Source organism: Megalops cyprinoides, chromosome 11 (assembly GCF_013368585.1).
Source record: "Megalops cyprinoides isolate fMegCyp1 chromosome 11, fMegCyp1.pri, whole genome shotgun sequence".
Taxonomy (NCBI): Eukaryota; Metazoa; Chordata; class Actinopteri; order Elopiformes; family Megalopidae; genus Megalops; species Megalops cyprinoides.
The window spans coordinates 12,914,845-12,940,504 of NC_050593.1; the positions used below are offsets into that span (position 1 = coordinate 12,914,845).

General features: G+C 41.5%; 1 protein-coding gene across 2 annotated transcripts in view; it reads right to left on the minus strand.

The window, feature by feature from the left end:
• LOC118786228 (protocadherin-17-like) overlaps nt 1-25,660 on the minus strand; it is a 50,226-nt gene that overhangs the window by 12,994 nt on the left and 11,572 nt on the right. Inside the window, exons 3-4 of one of the 2 annotated variants that reach the window (XM_036541334.1) lie at nt 15,835-15,893; nt 15,513-15,682 (exon numbers count right to left, since the gene is read on the minus strand). In XM_036541334.1, the coding sequence (XP_036397227.1) occupies nt 15,513-15,682; nt 15,835-15,893 (229 nt within the window). Of the gene's footprint in view, nt 1-15,512; nt 15,686-15,834; nt 15,894-25,660 lie in introns of both variants that reach the window. The other variant, XM_036541333.1, reaches the window with a different exon arrangement.

Consider the following 25,660-nt stretch of genomic DNA (forward strand, 5'->3'; position numbering starts at 1 on the left):
CGGTGTTCATACGGAGCTATAGTGAGCGTTTATGCGGACATATATGTAACATAGATGTTTATAAGGAGACATAGCGGATGTTTATGTGGAGACATAGTGAGTGGTTTTCAGCAGATGTAGCTGGTGTTTATGAGAAGGCGCTGCTGGTGTTTATATGGAGACATAGTGGGTGTATATAGGAAGACAAACAGGCATTTATGAGGAGATATAGTGGGTGATTATGAGGAGACGTAGGAGGTGTTTATGAGAATATATAGCTGGTGTTTATGAGGAGACAAAGTTGGTGCTTATGGGTAGATATTGCTGGTGTTTATGAGGAGACAAAGTGGGCATTTATGAGGAGGTACAGTGGGTGTTTATGAGGAGAAATAGGTGGTTACAAGGAGACATACTGGGTATTTACAAGGAAATGAAGTGGGTGTTTACAAGAGACAAAGCAGGTGTTTACAATTATACAAAGCAGGTGTTTACAAGGTACCTGGAGCTTTTCAAAATTTGTTTCTCCCTTACTTTGTCTGCTTAAATATCAAGTGCTTTGGGCTTGGTAGGAGCCCATATGAATGTCTACTGTAACAGTCCAGCACAAAGAAACAATCAAACCTCAGATAATGTTATTCCTCTTCTTCTCACTTTCGAGCTTTGGTGACATTTGCTCTCTCATGAATCCTCATAATTGAAGGATTCGAGCATGTTGGAGGACAATAGTTTTCAAATTAAGCTCCCATTTCCTGGGACCTGCAATCCCTCCAGGTATTGATTTGACAAATTTAATTAACATAAAGCTTATCTTAATTACCAAGATAAAGGAATGACAAACTGGGATTATCAGAGAAAAGACACCTGTTCCTTACTTGAAAACGAGCATATACTTCACCTAATAAAGTAAACTAAGAAACAGGCTGATAGCAAGTTGATAAAAGCATTAAAGCTCAAGCTCTGGGTTTGTCACCTGTGTTCCAATAATTCCGTTGCACACTGGGATACACATCTACAGTGACAAGCAAATCTACAGTAACACACCTGGACTGAAATGCCTGGCTGGTTAGTGTAAATTTACGGTATATTTGAATCATTTCACATGCTTGTGGACAGGTTGGTTTTATAATATATTTATAGCAGGGTGGTTAATAAAAGCCAGGACTAGTGTGCAGCTCTCTGGCAGTGTACTTATATCTCCTCTGTCTCAGAGAGTGTTCTTATATTTCACATGAATGTGCTAACATCTTTTGTATTTCTGAGAGTGTGCTTACATGTAGTACATTGGAGAGTGTTCTTATGTCTTATTTATCCCTAAGAGCGCTTTCATATATCTCCATGAGTGTACTCATACAGTAGCTTATATATCTTTGAGACCGTGCTTATATCTTATAGATTTCTCCGAGTATTCTATCACCTTTGCGTAGAATCCCCCTCCCAGAGAGAACCCTCCCCCAACCCACTGCAGTGCAGGTTTTGTCCCTGCCGATCCACCTAGACCCAGAAAAGGAAAAGAACAAGCCATACCGGAGGACAACCCCAAGTGAGGGGACAGAGGGGGAGGGTAACAGCCAAATCGAGTCAAATCTTCTTTCAACAACTCTCAGGCATAGGCTACAGCTTGAGACCCCCCAGCTGCCACCTTTAACGGTGGTGATGTTGCCTTTAGTGACCTCATTTAATGTCATTAAAGGTAGCATCACTAAATTGACAATAAATAATAATTTTGAATTGTGTGGGGTAGGTGGGGTGAGAGAGCTAGTAAAATTAAGTAATTTTATTATAAACGTAGCACCCCTCTAAGAGGAAACCACAAAAGGCCATTAAAGATGGCTGGTTTGTGTACAGATCTTGTCAAAACTGATAGTAAGTGGGAATCGGGTAAGCTTGCAAAGGTGTAAGAGCCAGACTGGCGTCAGCAAAGGCAACCTCATCACAGCAGGGGGAACTGGCAGATTAGGAAACATCTCCATAGCCAGAAGGAATGGCTCACTTACACACAAAGCCCGAATGGCTGCATTTTAATTCAGATCTCCTGGGTTCTCACTTGTGCCTTACCGGGCTTGCAGGGTTGAGGCCTGGGTTAAACGCACAGAGCCTGTGCTTCAGGCCAGCTGGACTGCCGGTTTGCTGCCGCGCGGCGGACGCGTGACTTCGCAGTGGCGCGACGTGAACATGCACGGCGTAACCTCGAGATGCTGCGCGCCTGTCTGTCACCTCCTCGGTGAATACACACATAACCTGCTGTAATAAGACATGTGACAGATGGGCGGGCTGGCACGCTGCCAGCAAGTGACAGGAAGCCGTAATAATCTCCTCCCGGGCGTCGCTGGGACTGCGTCGCCGGACAACACGTCACACGTGAGGCAGCGGTGAGGTGCCACAGCTTCCCCACGGACGCTGCCATTTAAAAGACCTGGTTCTGCAGGAGAGGTCCCTCTCCAAGCCACCCCTCTATTCCTCAATTATTGACTGTCCACACACACACTGAAAAAAATGTATTATCACTCGTCCTTTCTGCTGAGACGGAAGCGTGTATTCAGTGACATGCTGGTCCCACCCTACTGAAAGGGGGGGACAGTGCCATCTGAACGTGCGTTAAGATTCCGCAGGGGCATTCCGAAAGGCTCGGCGGCCTCGTTCATGCCTCCGCATGCTCGGCTATGGTTAGCCGCCGGGCACTCGAGATCGTCTCAGTGACGGCGAAAACAGCGGCCGGAATTAACAGGGTGCCTCGAGAAGCTCTCGCCTCGGCCGTGCGGAGGAAAACATATAGATAAATCACAATCTCCCGCAAAAGCAACAACAAAATTACAATAAGTGGCCACGCTTCAGCATAATGAGATTTCATGCATCAAATAGAAGTGTTTTTGCTAATCAAGTTGTTTGTGTAGCAAAGGACAGATATGCCTGACTCCCATTACACCCAAACCCCCCCTTTCCTCTGCGTTGCTTCTCTTCCTTTGTCTGTAAAATAACTTCTGGCTTGTATTATCTCATCAGTACTCTTAATAGCTTGCTAATTAAGCACAGAATAATTATGCACTCGGCAATGCCTTAAAGTAAAAGGTTAAACCAAAATGTGTATAGTACTGGGGGCCCTGGGGATAGATACACAACGCTAATTAATCACACGTGTGTGTGTGTGTGTGTGTGTGTGTGTGTGTGTGTGTGTGTGTGTGTGTGTGCGTGCGCGCACGCTTATCACCATTATGAAGTTATTAATCAGTTTGGGCAGACAAAACACTGTACAATATATGATATAATAAAATGCAAAACAAAAGGCTCAAATAATTTTCATTAATTACTACTGCCACTACACCCTTTCATATACTTGTCAAATGTTAAAGTGATAAATCGAAGCAGGCAATGTGTTGACAGTAGGCAGTTCATGTACAACATAATTGGTTACCTTAGCTATAGGTGTGCGTTTATACTACAAACATGAACACATGCAAATGGAGAAAAGGGAAAAACAAAAAAAAAAAAGGGAAAAAACCCTCAGGTTTTCTCGTTTCTATCTCTTCAGAATATGTGGAGTAGATCATCTGTGAGCTGTGAGCCTGTGAGTCTGTGTCTGTGAGCTTGTTACTTGTTCCATTATAATGACCTGGAGTGCACTGCCGGGGGCCTCTGCCTCACACAGAGTTCATGCAATCTATCCTGCAGAGTCACAGCCAGAAGAGCTGTTCCTGGAGGTGCTACAGGAGACACACTTTGGTTCAGCTACAAAAGGTCTCTGATGGCACGAAGAATTGCTGTCTCTGACAACACTAGCCTCTTGCAATAAGGAAGGTAAAGTTTCATCACTCCATGCTCCTTGCATTAGGATGTTCCTGCAACGGCTCATACGGAAGTGACCACGATAGGACACCATCAACAGGACACCACATTCTCAATCTGTTTTTCTGAGGGGAAAAATATATAAACAAAGCACTTTCATTTTTCATTTAGAAGGTTCATAGCAACTGGGACCTCTTACACCAATGCATGTTTTTGTTTTTTTTGCAGTGCAAGCAGTAGTACTTATGACTCGGAGGCAATTTTTCAAAGCAACGGTATAGAGAGGTACAGTACAGAGCTCAGAGTCAGAGGTGATAATACAGCCTGGAAGTACTGTAATGCTCAGATCTGTAATTTTCAGCTCTGCAAGTCCCATGACTTCTAGATGAAGCCTTTTTTTCTACAGCTAGAAACAATGTGTGAAAAAATAACAGCCTTTTCCATATCATTGCCATACCAAAAAAAATGTACATCATACATATATAGCAACAGGTGCAGGTTCAATTTAATTTTCAGGAACACAGGTGACAAAGCACAATGAGATGTTGAGAATAAATTTGAGCTTTTAACTATGGCCATGTAAGTTAAGTGTACGAAGACAAATTTAGCACTAAACAGAATCGCTTTTAATATGACACTGTGACCTAACAATTTACTTGCATGGGTGCTATGCCGATATAAATTCTAGTCTGGATTTGTGATCACATTTAATATAAGTTCAGCTAATTCTTCTAATGAATGAGTGTGCAAACTGATTTCCTCTCACAGTTTTTTTATTGTGTTAATTTAAGCAGTATAAACTATTTAGTTACAACTTAGAACATAGAGTATATACTCAGAATATAGAGTATATACATGACACAATGCACTTTCATGCAACCATGAATGCATTATTTGTGTACACATGTTGATGTCTTTGCCCACATGTGTGGTTTTGCACAGATTGCTGTGAAGTGGTTTCCGTGGATGCTACAAACTTCAAACAGTACACTGCTACCTATACAAGTAAGATAAGTTGTCTGACAGTAACAATGGTCAACATTCAAATTCCAACTCCACAGCAACAATGTTATATTCAATACATCATAAAAATTCAGAATGCACTGCAACAATGTTACATTCAATACAATATTCAAATACAGACCAGTGGTTACAGCTGCACTCCAGTCACATATATATTATAAGATATTATATATGTGTGTGTGTGTGTGTGTGTTTCTTGTAACTTCAGTACTCTGTAATATTAAATCAGCTTCACATAGATCTGCAGTCTTTGGTATAACTTCATTTAAAATAAGAATGATAAATTATTTTCAGAATGTCTTACTCCAGTGAGCTATAGAATATCAAAATTTTAAACATTTAAAAAACAATGCATTTCATAGCAAGAAAGCACTATAACAGCCCCTTTCTCTAAAATTGGATATGGAACATTAAATTCATCTTAATCATGTTGCATAGTTGTTTCAGTCGGTCCCAGCTTCATAATTACCAAGACCATTTGGAGTAAAAATTATGGATTTGCAGTCATCATTTACTGGAATACATAATAATTTGTTAAGCTGGGCTAAGAGAGAGCAGTGCTGATATTTATAATTTACAGCCCTCCACCAAAGAGTAAGACATGTTCATATTATTATTAGTTTGAACAGATTCCAATACTCCAATTCCAAAACAACATTGCTAATATGTTTTTGCTCCACCTCATTTTTTTTCTGCCAATGTGGGGGAAACCACATTAACTGATCAGCTCTACTCTCATGACTTGACTCCATAAGCTCATACAGAGGAAATCATGTCTGGGACCCTTGGAGAAATAATTAAACTATGGAATTTAATAAAGTTTGTGTATTAAACAGAACATGGAATAATCCTTTAAATCTCCCACAACAAGAGACACAAATCTTAAAGCTTGGGGCCTGGATAAGAAATCCAGGGTTCTTAGCCGAAAAATCATTTTCTTGCAGTTTACCTGCATCGCCATCTTTTTCTTGTGACACAGTAAAGGCATAGATGTAAAACCCGCCTAGTCAGCTCAGCAATCTCTTACAAAGGCTGAGTACTAGGGATGTAATGATACCAAAAACTCACGGTACAATAATACCACAATAAAAAGTCCACAATATGATATTTATCATGATATTAAAAAATGAAGAAAAATTATGACTTGAAAAATGTCCTTTATTAAATAATAAATAAGCATTTTTTATTTGTATAAAATTTGTTTTTCCTTTTAACTTAAAGTGCTTCTGCTTTCCTTCTTTAATAAAATAAAATAAAAGTAGCCAGCCATGACCTAAGCATGTGCAAAAATTGGCATGAATTGTCTTTGGCAATGAATGCTGGAACTATGTATGTACTATTCAGTGGCGCCTCCTGCTAAATCTCTTCTTGCAATAATACTTCGCAGCCTGCTAGCCACATTTTCCGCTCATACCAGCTCCACAAAAATCCCCGGTTATACGATTTCCCCCGATTTGCAGATACTTGCTTTATGTTTAAATTTGGTCTGGGTGGTTCTAATTCTTTAGTTGCCAATTTATCCTGATTACTACGGCGACTGAACGGGTTTTCCCTTAATGACATGATCAAGTTGCTCTGAGTTAAGGTAACATTAGCCATGTTGACCTTGAATGTGACAAGATCGCTGGCTGCCCCGGCAATCCCTACACCAGGTTACGTATGACGAAAGCATGTTAGTGCAAGCCCACCCGGAATCCATACAGATTGCATTGCAGTGCCTGCAGTTCGAAAAAAACTGCCCTAACATCAGAATCTGGGCAATTTTCAACCAGACTGAAATCGCCCGAAAGGGGTGGTACTCCATGGAACACGACTTGACGCTGATTGGACTATGATATTCACAGGCAGGACAAACTGTCTAGCAGCTAGTGTAACACTGTGGTACCATGTGATAGAAAAATTCCCTCCCTTTCCCCCTTTGGTGGTGTATTGCCCGACCGCCCTAAGGAACAAATCGCCCCGGTACAACTTCAAAACAAAAACAATACAAGTTGAGTTAGTAGAACACAGCTATACTAGCAAAATAACCATGTAATATCCTGGTAGATTTCGTCACAGTCCCATGATGGTATCGAGACATTTTTTTATCACGATATATTGTTACATCCCTACTGAGTACCAGTCAACTTTTTTACAAGTCATAACCATACCAAGACAAACAGTAGTTGTTCCCTCAGCTCTATTATTATTGTTATTATATTATGATTCTTATAATAATTGTTATTTATTTTGCTTAGCAGATAGCCTATTCAGAGTGATTTGCTTATGGTATCCAATTTTTAACATATGGTTGTAAACAATATACAACTATATGAACTTACTGATGCATTTCAGGTTTAAGAACCTTGCTCAGTGGTACAATGACAATGTCCCATGCGAGAATCGAACCTGCAACCTCTCGGTTATAACCACTGCTCCCTAACAACTATGGCACAACTTGGGTATCAGTTTGTAAAACACCTAAAGAAAAAAAAAAGACATCTAGAACCAGACTGTGAGGTTCAACTTGGCTTGCATTGCAATTCTGTTTCTCTGTCAACATTAGAAAATAGAATACAACATTGCAGGCAGTAGACTTAATATACAGGCAATCCATTTTTATTAAGTATACATGTTTTTAAAAAATCTCTAATTCAATCTTGTCCAGTATAAAAACCTACAAACATTAAGACACTGGCAGAGGCCTGGAGAACGACTGATAACCTTCGTTAGGAGACATTTTGAGATTGATGACATACACTCTGAATTCTAGCAGCTGGCTACTGCAGTTGGTTATTTCAGCACATACAGGCTTGATTATTATTTAGACATGACTCATTACTATTCAGATAATGACTTTTCTTTCCAGATTCTCTGCAACTTAATTTTTGTTATTTTAACAGCCAACGAGCATGTGGAAAATAAACTTCCAGTCAGTTAGATAATTCAAATTAAGTGACTGTTATCCTCTTAAACAATGATAAATAATGATTTAATAAGGATGTTCACCCATACGGGGACAGGGCAGCACCTCATATTAAGGTCTCATTAATCACCCATTAATAAAACATTATTACCATTTATTAATGTTGTTAACATTAACTATTTGTACTGCATCGTCTGTGCTCAAGTATAAGTCAACTCCTAATAAATGACTTATCAGTGCTCAATGAACACCAATTAACTCTATAAAATGTAATTTAATGTTTTACATTACCTTACTCCACAGGAGGCAGTAAGTTGTTAATGTATAACAAATGTTAGGGATGACCGTAGTGTATGAATTAATGGGACGTTCACATCAACTGTTGCCTATCTTCCTTTCTATATAACACATGGTAAACACACGGCATGTGCATGGTCCTACTGCTTATGTTAAGTGCCATAAAGTGATATTCAGGCATTGTGCAGAAGTATGTTTTTTTATATCCACAAATTCAGTTAAATCCACAAAACACCCTGGAACTGTAACAAAAAACTGCCATCCCTGTGAACATATCGTCATTTCGAAAAGCCCAAAAAAGTTCAAATTCAAATAAAAGTGGCAGATGTGGTGCTACAAAACCAAACAACAGTTCTCCATATGTTCCTTGTTAAGAGCTGTGTTGAAGTCACATGATTACAACAAGGTCTCACATTACAAATACTGAAAAGTCACATAATTCAAACATGTTGTGCATGGCAAAATGAGCGCTAAACCTGAATCTCTAAAAACAATGGCAAACCACTGGTTCAAGAGAGAAAGTACCAACAATGGCAGATAATACCAACAAAACAGGAAAAACAAGACTTTATTTACAGCAAAAAAAAGAAAGAATGGCCAATCTCAGCTTGTTTCAGATGGAAATCAGTGGTGAAAACCTTACTAAAACATCCAGAGATGAGTGCAAGGCTTGACAATGAGGGCCAGTAATAACAATAATAATGCCTATTTTCCATATAAATGGTTTACAGTCAGTCCAAGACAAACGGCCTCACGGCCTCCATGATTGCCCCTCTACAGGACATTGCGCTTCTTCCAGGGCAATTTCCAACTGCTCCACATTTTGATCACACAGCACTAATATTATAAAATTACAATAAGCAATATATATTTCAGCAATAGACGATATTGTGGGTGTATAATTGCTACCCTCTCCAGTACAATGAATGAGTGGTCCTTTTTGTTAGTTTGTTTGATTTTTTTGAGTGACAAACGTCCAAAGATTAAATTTTTGAATGCTTCAGAACACCCGATTGTGTTTGTCATGATGCGGCTCTGTGTTGATTAGGGTGTCAGGTACAGTCCTGCCTTGGCAAACTGAGCCCATAAATCAAAGGGCCGCATTTTGCCTGCCGTTTTTACAAATGACAGCAGAGGAGTCCAGACACTTTATAACACAGATTGAACAAGGGGCTTCGCTGAGATAAGGCTTATTATTTTTCAATTACACTTAACAGCACAGAAATACAGTTGCTGATAGATTTCATTTATCATGCAGTTTGTTTAAAATGTTTGCCGATTTTGTCTGATTTGTTCCAGTTCTAGCATGAGAAAAAAAAAAAAAAAACAGAAAACATTGTTGATCCTTCAAATTCTTTGTACAGTATTTATCAGTTCTTCAAATGACTGCGAATCTATGTCATGTTCTTTAGTATATTTGACAGCTATTGGAACATCATAGAGTGCTGCAGTAGCGAATGACCAAATAACAAAAGCAGAGAACACTGTTCCTCGAAACAAGTAACAAACGCTTCCCTGGTGAAATTGCCAACTCCAGCTCTTGGTCACGCCCAGCCAAAATCCAAGATACTCTACCCAGGCTGCTGCAATGGTCATTGAAGCTGCTGTTAAACATCTATTGAAGGACACTTTAACACCTGTCTGTGTTTAACTTGGATCCCCCCCCCCCCCCCCCCCCACCGAAAAAAAAAATAAAGTAAAAGAAAACAGGGAGGAACAGGGATTGCAGCTCTCTATCCTGCCTGAGAACACTCATGTCTTAAGTTCGCTCTCGAGTTGCACTCCGTAGCGGCTTGGTTAAGCCTCTGTCCAATCTTAGCAGTTTAGTGTAAAATCTCTCCTGCATCACCCCACAGCCTCCAAGCTGCTTCACGCTGGAGTAATTTGATTACTGCTGTGCTAAATACACGCCACTCAAAAGATTCATACACCTTCAGCCACATTTGCATAGCATTTAATCTGGAGGGGTGTGGGGGGGGAGAGACCAAACTGAAACTAATTTCAGAATATCTGTTGTGAACATGTTTGGAATGAAAACTAAAACATGTCAGAACTAGTCAAAACAGATAATATATTCTGGGATGTAGAAAAAAGGGGATAAATTCTACTTTCAAAGCTCAGTGGGCTTCAAAATAAATAAGCAAAGGCACACAGAGTTTCACAAATGCCTGCATTATTGTACTGCAAGATATGAAAGATGTCAAATTGCTATTTTCCAGACCCACGTGGACTACCAAAGTAAAAAGAAAATGGTTACCATGGCAACCCACATGAAAAGGGCATCAGATTTGACTTTCAACCAACACATTAATCCTTCAGAAATATACTTTTAATTAATTACCTCTTGTGACTTGCTACTATTTTCTGAGTAGGGCAGAATAAAAATCTCACTACCTACATTTTGTAACAGTGATGCCTCTGGACTCTCATGGTGGACTTCCGACAGGCTCCTCTGAATGACTAGATAAATAGCACATCTCGTACAATTATGTAACAGGCACACTGATTCTTTTCAAAAATGATTCAGACTTTAGCTGTGGAAAAACACCAAAGACCAAGCGGACATGAATGGTTAACTAAAGGGCTACACAGATCGTTTTCTTTCTCTATGTCTTTTTTCTTTTTTAGCAAAAAAACAAAAAACAAAAAAAACAATCAGTTTCAAGGTGTAGTGATGACTCATTGAAAAAAAAAAAACTTGTGTACATACTGAAAAATGTTACAAACAATCTTTTTCCATCATCTCAAGTTTCTAGGAAGGTTCCACACAATAACTACGAAAGTGTGGATGAGTCCACACTGATTCCTACCTGATGACACACAAAACTGTATTCTACTCATACATCTTTATCATTACGGTTCTATGGCCAAAAATATAATGCACCATCAGGTCTTCATGGCCAGCATTTGCTGTATGATGTCACAAAGTAGGTTCAGCCTCACTGCTTACTGTTCACACAGCCTTACAGTCTTGGTCACATGACCACAGAAATCAACATTAACCTTACAGTTTGTATTAGCTGATGGAAACACTGCATTTTAACCCTTTGCGGGGGCACATGTTTGTAATTATTTTACAAGTTACTGTCCATGAGATTTAATGCATGTTTTATGATTTAGTTTCAACCATAAACAGCATGACACATTTGCAGAGCCCTCTCTTTCGCTTTCATGCAGTCCATGCTGAAATTTCTGCCATTTAACCTCTAATGTAGACAGGTCTATACAATCACCCAGGAAAGCACCGCGCAATGAAGAGAAACACAAGCTTGGTTCAAGTTGCTTTAACTCAAAATAAAAAGTCAAACAATGCAATTACAGCATAATCAGAGACTGCCTAAAAGGGCAACTTGAGCAGGAAGAAACTCTCTCCATTAAACTATTCATGTAGCTTGGTGCCACACCCACCTGTTTTACCTTGACACTCACTGCAGTAACAAAAGCTAAAAGGTGACAATTAGGGGTATTTTTTGATATTTTGCTTAATAATTAATAAAAGTGAATTTGGCCATGAATTTGCTATGCACACAGATATATTTTTACAGTCTGTATTGTGGAGCTCTTGGTAAGAAGCCAAGTCACTACCAGCCTCCAGAGCCCACTAAACTGAAGTGAGTGACCTGTGGCAGGTGTGAAGGCAGTACTTTAGCTAACAAGCTTTTAAGTTACTTATCTTTGGGACTAACTGTAGCTGGGAAAAACACAAATTTGCCATTTTCTTCATATAATGGCTTTGCTTCCCTTTTGCATATGAGGCTTACAAATGTGTTTTTGCAAGCAAATTAGCTACCAGCTGCTGGATCCTGATGGGTGTGGTCAGCTACCCTTCCGTGGATAGCTAGCTGGTTGTCAGTGCATACTGTGGTTACAGAAGATGTTTCAGCTCTAGAATGCTAACAGTTTATCTTCCACACAAGTGCTTTGATTTTGTGAACCACTACAGACAGACGAAACCCCAGATCCAGGGAGATGCATCGGGTCAGACAGTCAAATGATAACAGCTTACAAAAACACTTATGGTGTTGTGCCCAGCACTTTAAAGCACTCTGACATGTCATTACTTCTGTTTAAAGATAGCTGCTGCACCAGTCAATATTCTCTCTGGAGGCTATCCAACAATAAATGCACATGTCAGCACACTCCAAAGGGTTAAGCATCTGTAAAATAAAATGTAATCAAGACCTGGGTCTTAATCCTATTCTGTCTTGACCTCAGAATGGGAGCCATGTTTTCACATGTTCATGCTGAGTGGTCATGCAATAACGGAATGGCTAAAACATAAGATAATTGTTTATTTTTAAATGCCACAGCCAAACCCTCCCTTTAACTGACATGCCGTCCTGCCATGCTTATTTCACCAATATTTTTTAATAACCACCAGGCAAGTTCAGCCTTGACTTTGTTTTGTTTTGTTTTGTTTTAATAAGCAATAGCCATACGCAGAGGGGGAAGGTGACAGAAACAATGGTCTTTTAAATATGTATTACCATGCACAAATTAAACCAATTAGGTGGGGTGAGTGTGAACGTTCACAGTATCAAACAGCGGGCTGCTCAGCTCCCTTTCCCTCCACCAGCCATATTGTCTTGTGTTCTTGCAGGCGGGACGCAAGGAGAGCAGACGCTGATGAACACACTCCAGGATTAGTCGGTACTGCAGGCAAATCCTTGCATCACTTAATCACCAATTAATATACGGCTTCAATTTTATTGCTGCTTAATTAATACACAGCTACTCATTTAGAGAACTTAATCAATTTTAAAATACCTCCCTGATGTGTTGATAGTGTACCCCTATAATAATAATAATAGCAATACTACCACTACTACTACTGCGACTACTACTAATAATAATCATAATAATTATAACAGTAATAATAATACTAATAATAAAGTTGCTAAAGTTAATTGCATATCAATGGAAGGGGTTGAAAACTGCTTCTCTCTTTTTTCTAATCCAATAGAAGTGCATTAAAAATCAAATACAACAAAGAAAGAAAAATAATAAAAATATAACTTTGTCCTGTACATTGACTGGCAAGCTCTGAAAGGAGGACCTGGATTACTCTAGCCACCCATCCTTCTCTTTGCACCTCTGCAGTTTCTATTTCTGGGAACATGTCTCCATTTCCAGCTGGACGGACTCAAACAAAGCAGCAGTTGAAAAAAGGGAAGAATAATAATATCAGGGGTGGATTGTGCTGAGTGGAAATTAGGGAAGATGCACCCAGGAAGGTTCTGACCTCCACTCAACTCCTGTGTTTCTGTATATTTTTAGTGCCTTGGGCATGCCTCTGTGCACAGAGGAAATTACAAGCTCAGCCTCCGATGCAGCAAGTGCTTGCTTCAGTCACTGTGGAGGCTGAACAGCGCTGTAGTGGAGGGAAAAAAAAAAAAAACCCAGGGACGCTATCTAAAAGACACGCTTCCTGTCATCAGCCCAGCTGCTGAGAAGGTACAGCACGCGACGTGCGTTATCAGAACAACACTGCGGCTTTTCCCCCACCCCAGAATCCTCGGTTCCATTAATACAGCTCTGCATTCTGGAGACACCGGGCGTGTCCGATGCCCATGTTAAGGTAACGCACCACTGCACTCCACATGCCACTGCGTGCTGTGGAGGCCTGGGGGGGGGGGGAAGACCAGGCAGAAATCGATGCAAAGACGGCATTAATATTAAGCATGGCAATGCCGACAAGGGCTCAGTTTAGCTTGCAGAAGTGCCTTCTGCCTCCTCTTAGTTTTCTAAGAGCTGATAAAAGGGCTGCGAGTCCACATGAGAACAGAAGTCCGCGGACGCGCGGATCTCTGACAGTCTGACGAGTGGAAAACACCCCCTCACTCCTCTACAGCACAACAGGCAACAACCCACGGCTCATCCGCCTCATCTAAATAATACAGAACTGCAGTTCTACATTTCCTCCAATTACATTACTAACACAAGCCAAGCTGAGACACTTCTAGGGCTCTGCCTACAACTTAGCAGGGTAGGTGAAGGGGGGGAAAGGGGTCTTTTTCTATATCCCTCCCCCCACTTCGATGAGCTACTGTTCCCCAGCACTGCAAATCACACCAGTGTCATTTCACTCCAGGAGATATTAACAAACAATGAAACGCACCCTCTGTGCTTTTAAAATATGACCCGAACTCCCCCTGTCTTTTCAATTCAATAAAGAGCCATTGGAAACCTGCCCAGGAAACGAGTCGCAGAAACAGAATGTTATTGGTAAAACAGAGCCAGCTGCAACCAGTTAACTGTCTTATTGCGACCATATCGATTTTCAGAGCTGAGGGAAAGTTACAGCCTTCATCGGGTTTCGTCTGCGAGGGGATAAATAGCCGTTGTATGTAGCGCTTTTTTCGGCTCCTGAACCTCATGCGTGAAGCCTCTAAAAGATCATTAGAAATCTGCAATTTGCCGAGAGATGTCATTACGCTCGGATCCGGACATTACCAACACCATTCCACAGGCAATCCTCTTGTTGTCGTTTGCGGCGAAACGCCAGTGATTTCGAGTCATTTCGAGTCATATTCTCTCTGTGCCGATGGGTGATTAAATTGGTACATTTTGAAAATATGAAACATATGGGCCTCTTAAACTGGCCAATTGCTCTTGCCGGTGCGTTTGCTCAAGCTAAAATGAAAATGTGGTGATTGCGGCAGACAAACGCAGTCAATGTTTGCCAGAGTTCGGGCCTTCTGCTGAATATATTTAGATTTATTGTTCTTTGTTGATAATATAATATATAAGTATAACAGTATAAAACGGCATAAATTACAGCAAGTTTGAAGCATTTCTGTTCTGATCATGTTTTCATGCTATTTTGCAGTGTAAAAGTCAATGCACATTTCTTTGCAATGTAAAAGTCATTCTGCAATGACCAAAAATATGTGCTCCTGAACAACCGTATTCTGAAGTGCCTGGTACAAGCTGCACGACACTCTAAGGTACACGGTATGGCAACACATACAGCCCTCTGCAACAACTGAAGTGGAGGAATGAGAAATTAATATCAGAGTACCCATTGTTCTACATGTGTCACATGTAATTTCTGCTAACGGCAGTGGCTAAAATAATTATTCATATTTAATCAATCTGAAGATGTTACATTGCCTTGTGTACGATAAGTCATTTTCCATGTTCCATTATTAAAGTTTTAAGGAATGACGCTCAGTGCTGGTTCTCTGCTTGGACTAAATGGAAGGGCTAAAGTGCTTTGGTTTATAAAATCATAATGGGCTTGTCTCGTCTGATAAACTGATAACGTGGCCAGAATGCTAAACAGAGAGTGAAGGGGGACACCAAAGACGGAGAGATGTGGAGTGTGTGAGGGGGGTGGTGGGGGGGTAGGTGGTAAAAACAGTAAAAGGAAAAAAGAGTGAAAGAAATGTAGGAGGTGGGGTGGAGGGTAAGATATATGGAAGTCAGAGAGACTGAAAGACAGAGAAAGAGAGAGAGAAGAAGAAGGAGAAAGAGCGGAGTTTCCTTATGTCATCTCCTTGCCGTTAGAGTGGGAGTGGCGACTCACCCTGCTCGAGAGGTGGGGCTTTAGTGGAGGTGGCTTTCATCTTCAGGGCCTCCTTGGCAGACATATCACAGCAAGACCCTTTATTAGTGTCCTGGTCGCTATCGGCCTGGTCGCTGTCGCCATGGCCACTGTCTCTAAGACTCGCTCGCTCGGGGTCCTTGAACGTGGAGCTGCTAAAAAAATGGAAAAAAAATAAAATAAAGTAAAATAAAAAAAGGAGGAAGGCGGAGTGGTGGCGCTTTTTAGCGGCGCTAATCTGAGTTACATGGTCTAAGGGAGTCATACACTGACAGGGGTGGATGTTTTGTTTAGCAGCCCTTACCTTTGAACAAACTGCTGCCTGCTGCCCATGTAATTGGACTCTGCGGGGAAATTGTCTGTCTGTGAAGGAGAAAGGAAAGAATTTACGTGTTGTTCTACACAGAAACGTCTCCTGCCGTGCAACAAGATTTCCTGCTGGAGAAATAATTAATAATGCAAGGGCTCTCTCTTTAATCTTCAGATTGGTACATTTTGATAACTTAAGAAAACATGGGACCCTGCTAATTAGACATCCTACAGAATCCCATAATTCCCGACTTCAAATTACCTGCTCAATGTAAACGGCACCCTCTCGAAGGGCAGGCGGCACATTTTGTCAGTCACACTCTTTAATTACTTGCGATGCAAAGGACTAACAAATGAAGCCGACTGTATCAGAGGCGCCTGTGTGGAGTAGGCTTCTGCCTTCTGCTTTTACATAAAGAGGGACACTTTCATGGCAGAATAGTTTCATTTTCAGTTAATTATATCTGCCCGCAAAAAAAAAAAAGAAAAAAAAATTCTATGCAGCATGTAAACTACAAATTCTCTGTAGATTAAGGACTCTCAGTCCTTATGAGCCCACCCCACTCAAATCCATTGTTATGACATAACATAATATATGAATCACTAGATGTGAATATAGGACACCAGTCTTCGTACACATGGCACTCTAACACAAGGGTTCATTGCATGATAGAATCTGAACAGAGGCCCGGCCTCTGAAACATAAAGTGACTCCTGTTCTAAACCACGGGCAATTTAGACAGCCAATTAATGGACGAGTGCCTTCTCCTGTGTGTCTCAATTCGTCAGCGGTGCATCAATGTGGTGTTTCGGCCACTGGTCAATACAGGCAGGGCAAACTAACTCAATTTTAGTGGTAGTCTAGACAATATTGATATACCTAAATATAAGAATGAGTTATGCCTCTTAATGGAACAACCACTGCCTCTTTATCCATTACTTCACTTTATTAATAAAGGGAAATCTTTTATATTTTTAAAGGTGTAAACATTTATTCTGGCTTTATTTGAATACAAAAAAAACACTGGAGGAAAATCCTTATTATGTGTGCTTATCATTTATAATGATCTATTAAATACATTTATGTTATTTAGTTTGCTTGTAAAACAGTAAATTACTTAAATTATCTTCTTACACAATTTTACAAGTTTTAGTTCTTCATTTCTAAATCACAATAAAATATTCTAGCTATAGCTATAGCTAGACTATATGTATACTATATAGACTATAGATGATATAGTTAGACTACAAAGACCTCCCTATCGGAAAAAAACAAAAATTTTGAAACAATCGGGGCCAAAAAGACATAAATCACAATATAAAAAATGCATAAAATGTTTGCATGCGAAACTACAAATGCTTGGAGCTTTCTAACAAAGAAAATATCAGTGTGTCAGGAACTGTACGAAAATATATTTGGATATCGCTTCCTCCTTAAGAATTGCTGATGATTGTCAAACAAAAAAAAGTTTTCCTGAACACCAAAGTAAATGGGGTGTAAACACAAGCCAGAGCATAAATAATTCTGAATTAAATATAAATGAAATCTACTGCTGTTGATGTGTCATTTGTAGACAACTGCAGTGAAATCAAATATCTCTGGGCCAATCTATCAGCCTAGACCTGTGCGTGTGTGTTTAGGGTACACACATTTTACCATTGAGCCAACAGGCAAAAAAGGATTTTCATTAAAGGACATCAGGAAAGATCAGTGTCTGAGTGTTTAATTGCACTCGTTCATTATTATGTTTTAATTATGTCTGCATTTACATAGTGTTTAATCACACTAAGCGCCTAACCGCACAGCCAGTTATCTCAGTGAGGAAGGTATCCTTACAGATGATACACTGACAGCACCAGCTTATAGGGCTGTAGAGCAGGTGGTCTTGTGGTGTGTAGCTCGCACACTCTCACACACAGACGAGCAGGCACACACGCATACACACACTCACTCACACACACGCACACACACACTCATTCACACACGCGCAGGCGCACACACACGCCATTTGGTCACAGCCAACATATTTACCCCATATCCTTAAGACGTGCACTTAGAATAAGCTCTACTGCCAATAAAAAGCACGTTAAGAAACTATTGAGAGGGTTTCCCTGCCAATTAGAGGGGAGATGTATCCTATGGCTCCGGTTCTTCCTGTCAGCTTAATATATCGGGTCATATTAACGGCCGGGCCTTGTCAATAAGGCGAGCCTGGATGCCATTAATGGAGTTATTCCACCAGTATAATGGGCTGCATATTTATGGAGCCCTGCCTTGTGCAGAGAAGCTGTGAAACCAGATTAAAGGGTTACCCTGGGTGCATCTGGCTGCCTGGCACATAAATATTTTGGTAATTTGATCACGCAAGCTGTAGAAACACCTGTCTAATCGTCGATTTTGGGGACAGTTCCGCTTTGCTCCGCAGCGGAAAATCTGGATGGTGGCATGCCGAGCTGGTCCAAGACACAGGAGGAATTAGTGTCAAAAATCAGCTTTTTTGTTTACACCTTGTCTCGTTGGCTCGCTACGAATGTACTGTACACTTGAAGCACGGTGGTACAGTTAGAGTGCAACTGAAACACATCACTGCAGAGGGGGTACACCTGAAACACAGTGGTACAGGTAGAGCGCAATCGAAGCACATCACTGCAGACAGGGTACACCTGAAACGCAGTGGTACAGGTAGAGCACAATCAAAGCACGTCAGTATGGACAAGGTACACCTGAAACACAGGTAGTGTACAGCTGAGGCATAGTGGCGCTGGTAGCGTAAGCTTGAAGCACAACAGCCTGGTTGCTGCACAGTTCTCCTTACCAGAGGAAAAAACAGTCTATGTGGAAAGAAAGCAAAAAAAAAAAAAAAAAAAAACTGAGGCGAGCAAAAATCATTGTGTGTGTGTGTGTGTGTGTGTGTGTGTGTGTGTGTGTGCCTGCGTGTCTGTGTGTGTGTGTGGGGGGAGGTGGGGACGCAGCTCTTGTGCGTGTTTGCACTTTTGGCTTTTCTGCGTTCTCTTTATGGCCACGCGGGGATTGAATTTTTTTTACTACGGACAGTAGAGCTGATGACAGCTGCTTCAATTGAGACAAATGCTATGGGAGGCGCAGTTTGTTTTGCGACCGCGGTGTGGGAGTCCGGCAAACGCTACGCTGCACAGTGCCCTCTCCTCGCCTCCTGAATTTGTCAAACACCTGGGCACGTACATCTGAGAGAGAGGCGTGTCCTTTGCTGTCTCCTGAATGTAAACGCATACCTCAGGATGGGGTGGGTGTTGGGGGGGGGGGGGGGGGTTGAGGGCTGGGTTTTTTGCGGACGTTAAAAGCGCACTGCACGCTGCGAGAGCGCCGCCATCTGCGCTCTGCTTGCTCCTCTTCATGCGCTGCCAGCCTGCGTCAGATTTGCATTTTTAAATCGCTGTCCGCCACCCGCACCTGGAGAGCTTCAATTGCAGCGCCTCCCCGTCCCCTTTCCATTCTGACGGGGGGGGCTTTTGACTTTTGGGGTGGAGGAGGATGCTGCAGTATTTGCATTTCATAGTTGACTGTGGCTGGCCTGCACACACAAACACACACACACACACACACGTGGTCTCAGAGAGACAGGCATGGAGAAGAGACTTGCCGCCTGCTTTTTTCGGTAGAGATAGGAATTCACAGGAGTGTGACTCTCCAGCCACCACCACTTTACTGACGTAGGAGAGAATCAGAGTGTGAGCAATAGGTTCTGTCACTGTGCTTAACAACACTGAATCACACTTAACACTGCATGACACTAAATGCTGCATCGTACTTAACACTGCATCACACTTAACACTTAATGCCATCATACTTAACATGTCATTGTCTTTCCCACTGCAAGGTACTTAACACTGTGCTGCACTTAATCGTGCATGGTGCTTAACACTGTGCCATACTAGACAGTGTCCTACACCTTATAATACAGTGTACCTATACTACACCTTAACACTGCATCCCACTTAACCCTGAATCACACGTAACACTGCCTTATACTAAATTGCATATCGAGCTCAGCATTGCTTTGTGCTTAACACTGAATCATGCTCAACACTGCATTACACCTGACGCTGCATGGTGATTCTCCTCAACATCTGATTCAGCTCATCCAGAGTCACTGCTGCAGCGCTGAACTTGATGGTTTCTGTCCGATCTAATAACGTCACATAAATGATCAAACTGGCTAAAGAGCTCCAGTCCAAAACGATGCCTTTGATTGCGCTTTGACTGGTCCACAGTGGAGCCTCTTCCCCTTTGCACATTTTCTGAGGACAGGTAAAGGCTACAGGTAAAGTCAGGTAAAGGGTGCGAAATCACCCTGAGAAACCTTAATCTGGAAACCACCTGAGTGTATCCTGAAAGGGTAAACTGATTCTGCAGGTGCGCTAAGGATCATAGGAGCGTTCACCTGCACTACATCTCGGATGACAGGCTTTGTCTGCTGTCACCAAGAGAGACAGCAGACCATGAAAAAGCACCATTGTTTCGGCATGATCCTGGCGTGCACAGTAGCGCAACAAAATCCAGTCTGTGGAATCCATACTGTAGCTAGGAAGTCAGCCACGCCGCTGGACAGAACTAAATGCCACCAACACGCATTTCCCGTCTGAGGTCCCAAATGAGTTAAATGATTTAAAAATCCATTTCTTCTCACTGTAAAATTAATGTCATCTTGTATATAACATTTGCGGTGTTCAGCGTCTGGCTGATGAATTATAGATCATTAAACAAGCTCTCTATTGTATATTACTACTTGAAACTTGCCCAAAAAATCACATTACTATTTATGAGAATTTGAATATTCTTCCAAATTATTTAATCAGAGTCCATTCAAAATAACACTTTACAAGTATGCTTTATCAGCAGAACACATGCTCCACTCATCAGCTCCTATTAGTACATGTAAATGTACTAATACTATTGTAAAAAAAACCTGCACTACATAACTTTTGTTTTACATCGCAGAAAACCATGTGTCACTTAAAACAAGCATCGCAGAAGCCACAAACTACAAGCTGTGTGCTGCAAAGAGGATGTAAATTGCAAAGAGCCTAATAAGAGAGACACCAGAGTCAGCGGGGACACAGCTCAAACAGTGCAGATCCCAGTCCATCATGCTCCAGAGCAGCAGCGGCAGAACAGAAAAGCAGGGGCCTGGGTTATGCGAGTCTGAATTATATTCCAGGGCCCCGGGCACCACTTTGATAACTAAATAACACGTATGCAAATCCTATAAATAAGGCCCCGGAAAAGGGATATCTGAAATTAGCAACAGTTCCAGAGAAAGCACGGAGGAGAAGCCAACGGGGTGTGCAGTTTACAGAGAGGTTCACCTCGCTTGAATGTGGTGTGGTCTTTCCTGTCTATCGGAAGCGCATCTCATTGTCTCATTATCTTTGCACTTTCTTCATACGATCTTAATCGGGGGGTGGGGGGGGGGGGGGGGGGGGGGGGGGGTGGGGTAGTGTGTACCGTGGGAGAGAGAGAGAGAGAGAGAAGGTGCAAGTCTACATTATGTAAAGCAGATAAAACACCACTTCAAACCTTATTTGCTTAAACATGTGCGGATCTTGTACATCGACTATTCATTTTCGAGTGGACCAGCGCGTTTTAAACTGATACTTTGGTAAATCCAGGCACAGCCCGAAATAGACCACGTTGCACCCACACAGCGTCGGTATGAGAGAGAACTAGAGGGGAAAGAATCTAGTTTTAGCTCAGGCCAGTAACTCTGTCATCTGACTTTAAAAATTGTAGTTACTGAACCATGGACAGGGAAAAAAAAAAACATTTTAAACACGCCAATGTGAAAAAAAGTTAAACACATCCAAGATGAAAGTTAAACACATCCAAAATGAACATATACCAAGTAAATAACACATACCAAAGAGATTCTATGAATTCTAATTCTAAGCTCTAATCTCAACACTCAATGAAGCCCTCCTCAGCCCAATAGATACAGCCGTCACAAAACGACAAAAAATAACAAAAAATGGCAAGTGGGCCTCATAAAGACAAGAGTTTCAATAAATCAAGCAACAAATGACAAAAAAGATAAATTAGTGCAGATGCCATTTTCAGAGATCCGCTGCTCATTGGTCAGCAAGGTGCATTCAGGTGAGAACACGAAATTGTTTCCAAATGCTTTCCTATTGCCTGTCAAATTAATTGCCAAGGACATCAATAACGTAAGAACAATTCAGAAAATGCCAAGTCTGCTTCCTCTTGAGTAAGTTCACATGACTCACAGTCGATGCCTGCACAGTCCGCCAGTTCTGCCTTTTTACAGACACTTTCAGGCTGTGGAGGAAAGTGCAGTAATGCCTCAATTATGTAAATGGAACAGGAATAAAACAACAATTTTGATTATAAACGATTGGCTAGCAAGAACATATGAACATTTTCGCTCCGACGCTGCATGTAATTAATTTCAGCCTGTTAACTTTTAAAGTTTGACATTTAAATTGTGCTGCTTACTTGTTCTGTATTTCATAAAAACAATCTACTTTTTGCCATTAGTTCAGCCCTCCCTTGGAGAAGCTCGAATGATGAATGCAAAAGTAATGTGCTCTGAAATGGGATCAGAGGTAATATACGAATGCAATTTATTATTGTCATTAATATTATTAATTATTATTATTTAAACCATCTGACACGTTTGGTTATGGTTGTAGGTGTTACTGAGAGCTGACAGGAGATGAACATTTACTTCACACTTCCTTTTAAAGAACAAAATATACTGGCATTATTTTGAGATTCTCAGAACTTCACACAAACCTCATGACAGGAACTGCTGACATCTCAGAGTACAAATAAAATCAAACCTTTCTGCTTCAATGTGGCACTGTGGAAGCTAATTGAACAGTGATATTTACAGAATTTGCAACTGGACAGTACCTAGTCAGGAGCCAGAACAAAAAAAAAAACAAGGAAATTTTAAAAAGCATGAGGCAGGTATTGTTTACAGTGGTTCTATGCATGCATATTGACGCTTGCACAGGTTATCAAACAACACTGATAGAACTAGGACATACCAAAAGAAACGAGACTCAGAAAACAAAATCAATAAGCACCGCTCTAAAGATTTTCCCACAGGCCAAGAGCGTGACTTATTGCCTTTATACCTTTTCATTATGTCTCACGAAGCACAAAATGGTGCGGCTCACAAGGTTTACCTTCGCTATGAATGACCTGAATGACAGAGAGGAGAGGAACACTGTGTTGAAAGGTCATTCCCAGAGCCAGGGATGCTGTCTTTGTATGGGTTCCAATCAAGGGCAGTGGAGCAAAAACACACTGATTGTTTTCCTCAAAGCGTCTTTTTTTTTTCTTTCCCTGTCAAAACCTGCATATAGCAAACCCCAACCTCAATGTTCATACACCTAACTCTCATATATTGTACATAATTATGTTCATAATTCATGATAGGCTCAATAATCATTTTCATGTGGAAAAAAAAAAAAAAACTCCCGTACACTCAGAGTGTCGCATCTTTTTTGTCCAACTGATCCGGGATCTGCTGTGGGGCAAAAAGCAGTGAGAAGACATGACATGCTGTCATGCTCACTGGTTGTACCACTTCATTTGAGAACCACAGTACTGCAAGATATTCATTCAGAGTTCACACATCTTTCAGTGGCTCTCTCTCTGCTCCCAGGCAAGGCCAGCTGGGTGCTAGCTGTTCCGTTAAAGCTTCGCCCCTTTAACACTTTTGTTCTGTCTGTACAGATAGAGCATGGAAATTCTGTGTTGCTATTGGAGGAGGCAACCCAAGAAACCGCCATATCCATGCCTCCCTAACTCATTCATTCACTCCCTTGATAGCTGGGTTGCTCCCTCAGCAGTGAATAGAAGTAATAACATTACACCACTAGACGGACAGGCAAAATATTCACTGCCTGCTCATGTGTGGATTCATGTATTTTTTTTTTGTACTCAGATTACCGCCAAATAGTAAATACAAACAAACAAATCGTTTGACATATCTGAACTGGTTAAAGGTTAAGCACCTGAAGATGGCACCGAGGCACTAAACCTCCCGCGGGACAGGCGCCGTGTACCGCGACGGCCAGGATCAGCGGCGGGCACCCTCCGTCGCCACCTGTTACAGATTTGGGCTCATCCTCACAGCTCACTGCAAATCCCTTGAGTCCCGCTGATTTCCTACCTGGATAAGTCGGGATCAGTGATTTGGGGAAGAGGGTAGGTGGGGACACGCGAGGCTCTGCTGGAACGTGCCCCTTCGCTCCGCGTGGCTTCGGGGGTCCGCAGGTGCCACTCCGCCACACCGCCGTCAGACTCTCAAGGCAGTGGGCCACGGGTTCAACCAAACTTTTCAGACATGACATTCCACCAGGCCTCTGGATGAAGTAGACTGCCATTGTTTCATGCTATTAATGTCTATTTTCCCTTTAAGGGTTATGCTGTTAACGCTCAGGGATGCTGCTCTAACCACAACAGTACCCTCATGCCTGCAGAGTGGTGCTGTTTCAGGGCATTTTCAGCTTGTTACAAATAGTCACTGTCTACCAGCAGGAGGCTGAGGACATACTTCCTCCTGCTTCAACTGTCCTCATATGCAGATGCCATACACCTGTCGCCTTGGTAACACAGTGACAATCTGGACAGGCCATAAAGCAGAGTTTGGTTTTGGCAGAACATTGGGACTGGCACCACAACAAGCATCGGGATTGGCTGAATTTAAGACCCGCCCATCTCACCCCCCCTATTCTTTAAATCTACTTCTTTGCACTTCTCAGCCAAATCTGCCTCCGGAGCCAATTTCATCCCCAGTCACTCCTCTGAGCCAATCCACAGGAAGCACAGACAGAGTCACTAGCGACTGTGTTTGTTTGCTTTTATCTCTGGCACCAGTGAACTCCAGCATCTTAGCGCGAGATCAGATTATCAACTCTGTTAATTCCTACTGTTTGAAGCGCTTTCCGTGACTTTTATCCCAGCAAAGAAAACAATAAATGCAATTTAGCTCCAATTCGGTGTCAGCAGGCTTTGTGTGGCGTCGTGGAGGAGAGAGAGAGCTCTCAGCGACAGGACGGGGTCTGCTCTCTTCACTCCTATGGATATCAGCACATTTCCATGACAGTTTCGCCTCAGGGAGACAAAAATGGATTAAGGGATATTTTTCAATACCCTCACACAGTATTCACACACACACACACACACACACACAGAAGATGATTTTTTTTTTCCTTTTCAATTGTTTTGTTCTAATACTCTATGAAAGGAGCTCAAATCGATGTGAACGAGGTCAAAGTGTGACGAATATCTAGAAACAAATAAGCAAATGCAAACGTGAATACAGGCAGTGCGTTCGGCCCACAGTTTATTTCATCTGTGTCATTTTTAATATTCATGAGAAAGGAGAACAGAATGTTTTAACATGGACTAACCCACAGTCTTATGCAAGCAAGATAAGCGAAACTCCCCAAATCAGATTCTGCCATTCTGCCATACCATACATGTGAATCCTCCACACCTCAACACAACTAATCTCAGCTGAAAACAATTCTCAGGATATCACAATACACACATTATACTGACACACAAACCTATGAAACTGGCAAAACCAAATCTACACAAACGGTAGGCCTACCGAATAAAGCATATATGTTAACAATATAATGTGAAATCAAACATTTTAAATTATATTATAAAGATTTATGCTTCATTTTGAGATAAGCATTGACAAAAGAGATCCCTCTTTTCTGTATTTAACAACCTCCAAGGATGAAGACGGCTGTGTTGACTCTCTGAGCGGTCAGATTTCATCTGAAGGTGACCCCATCTC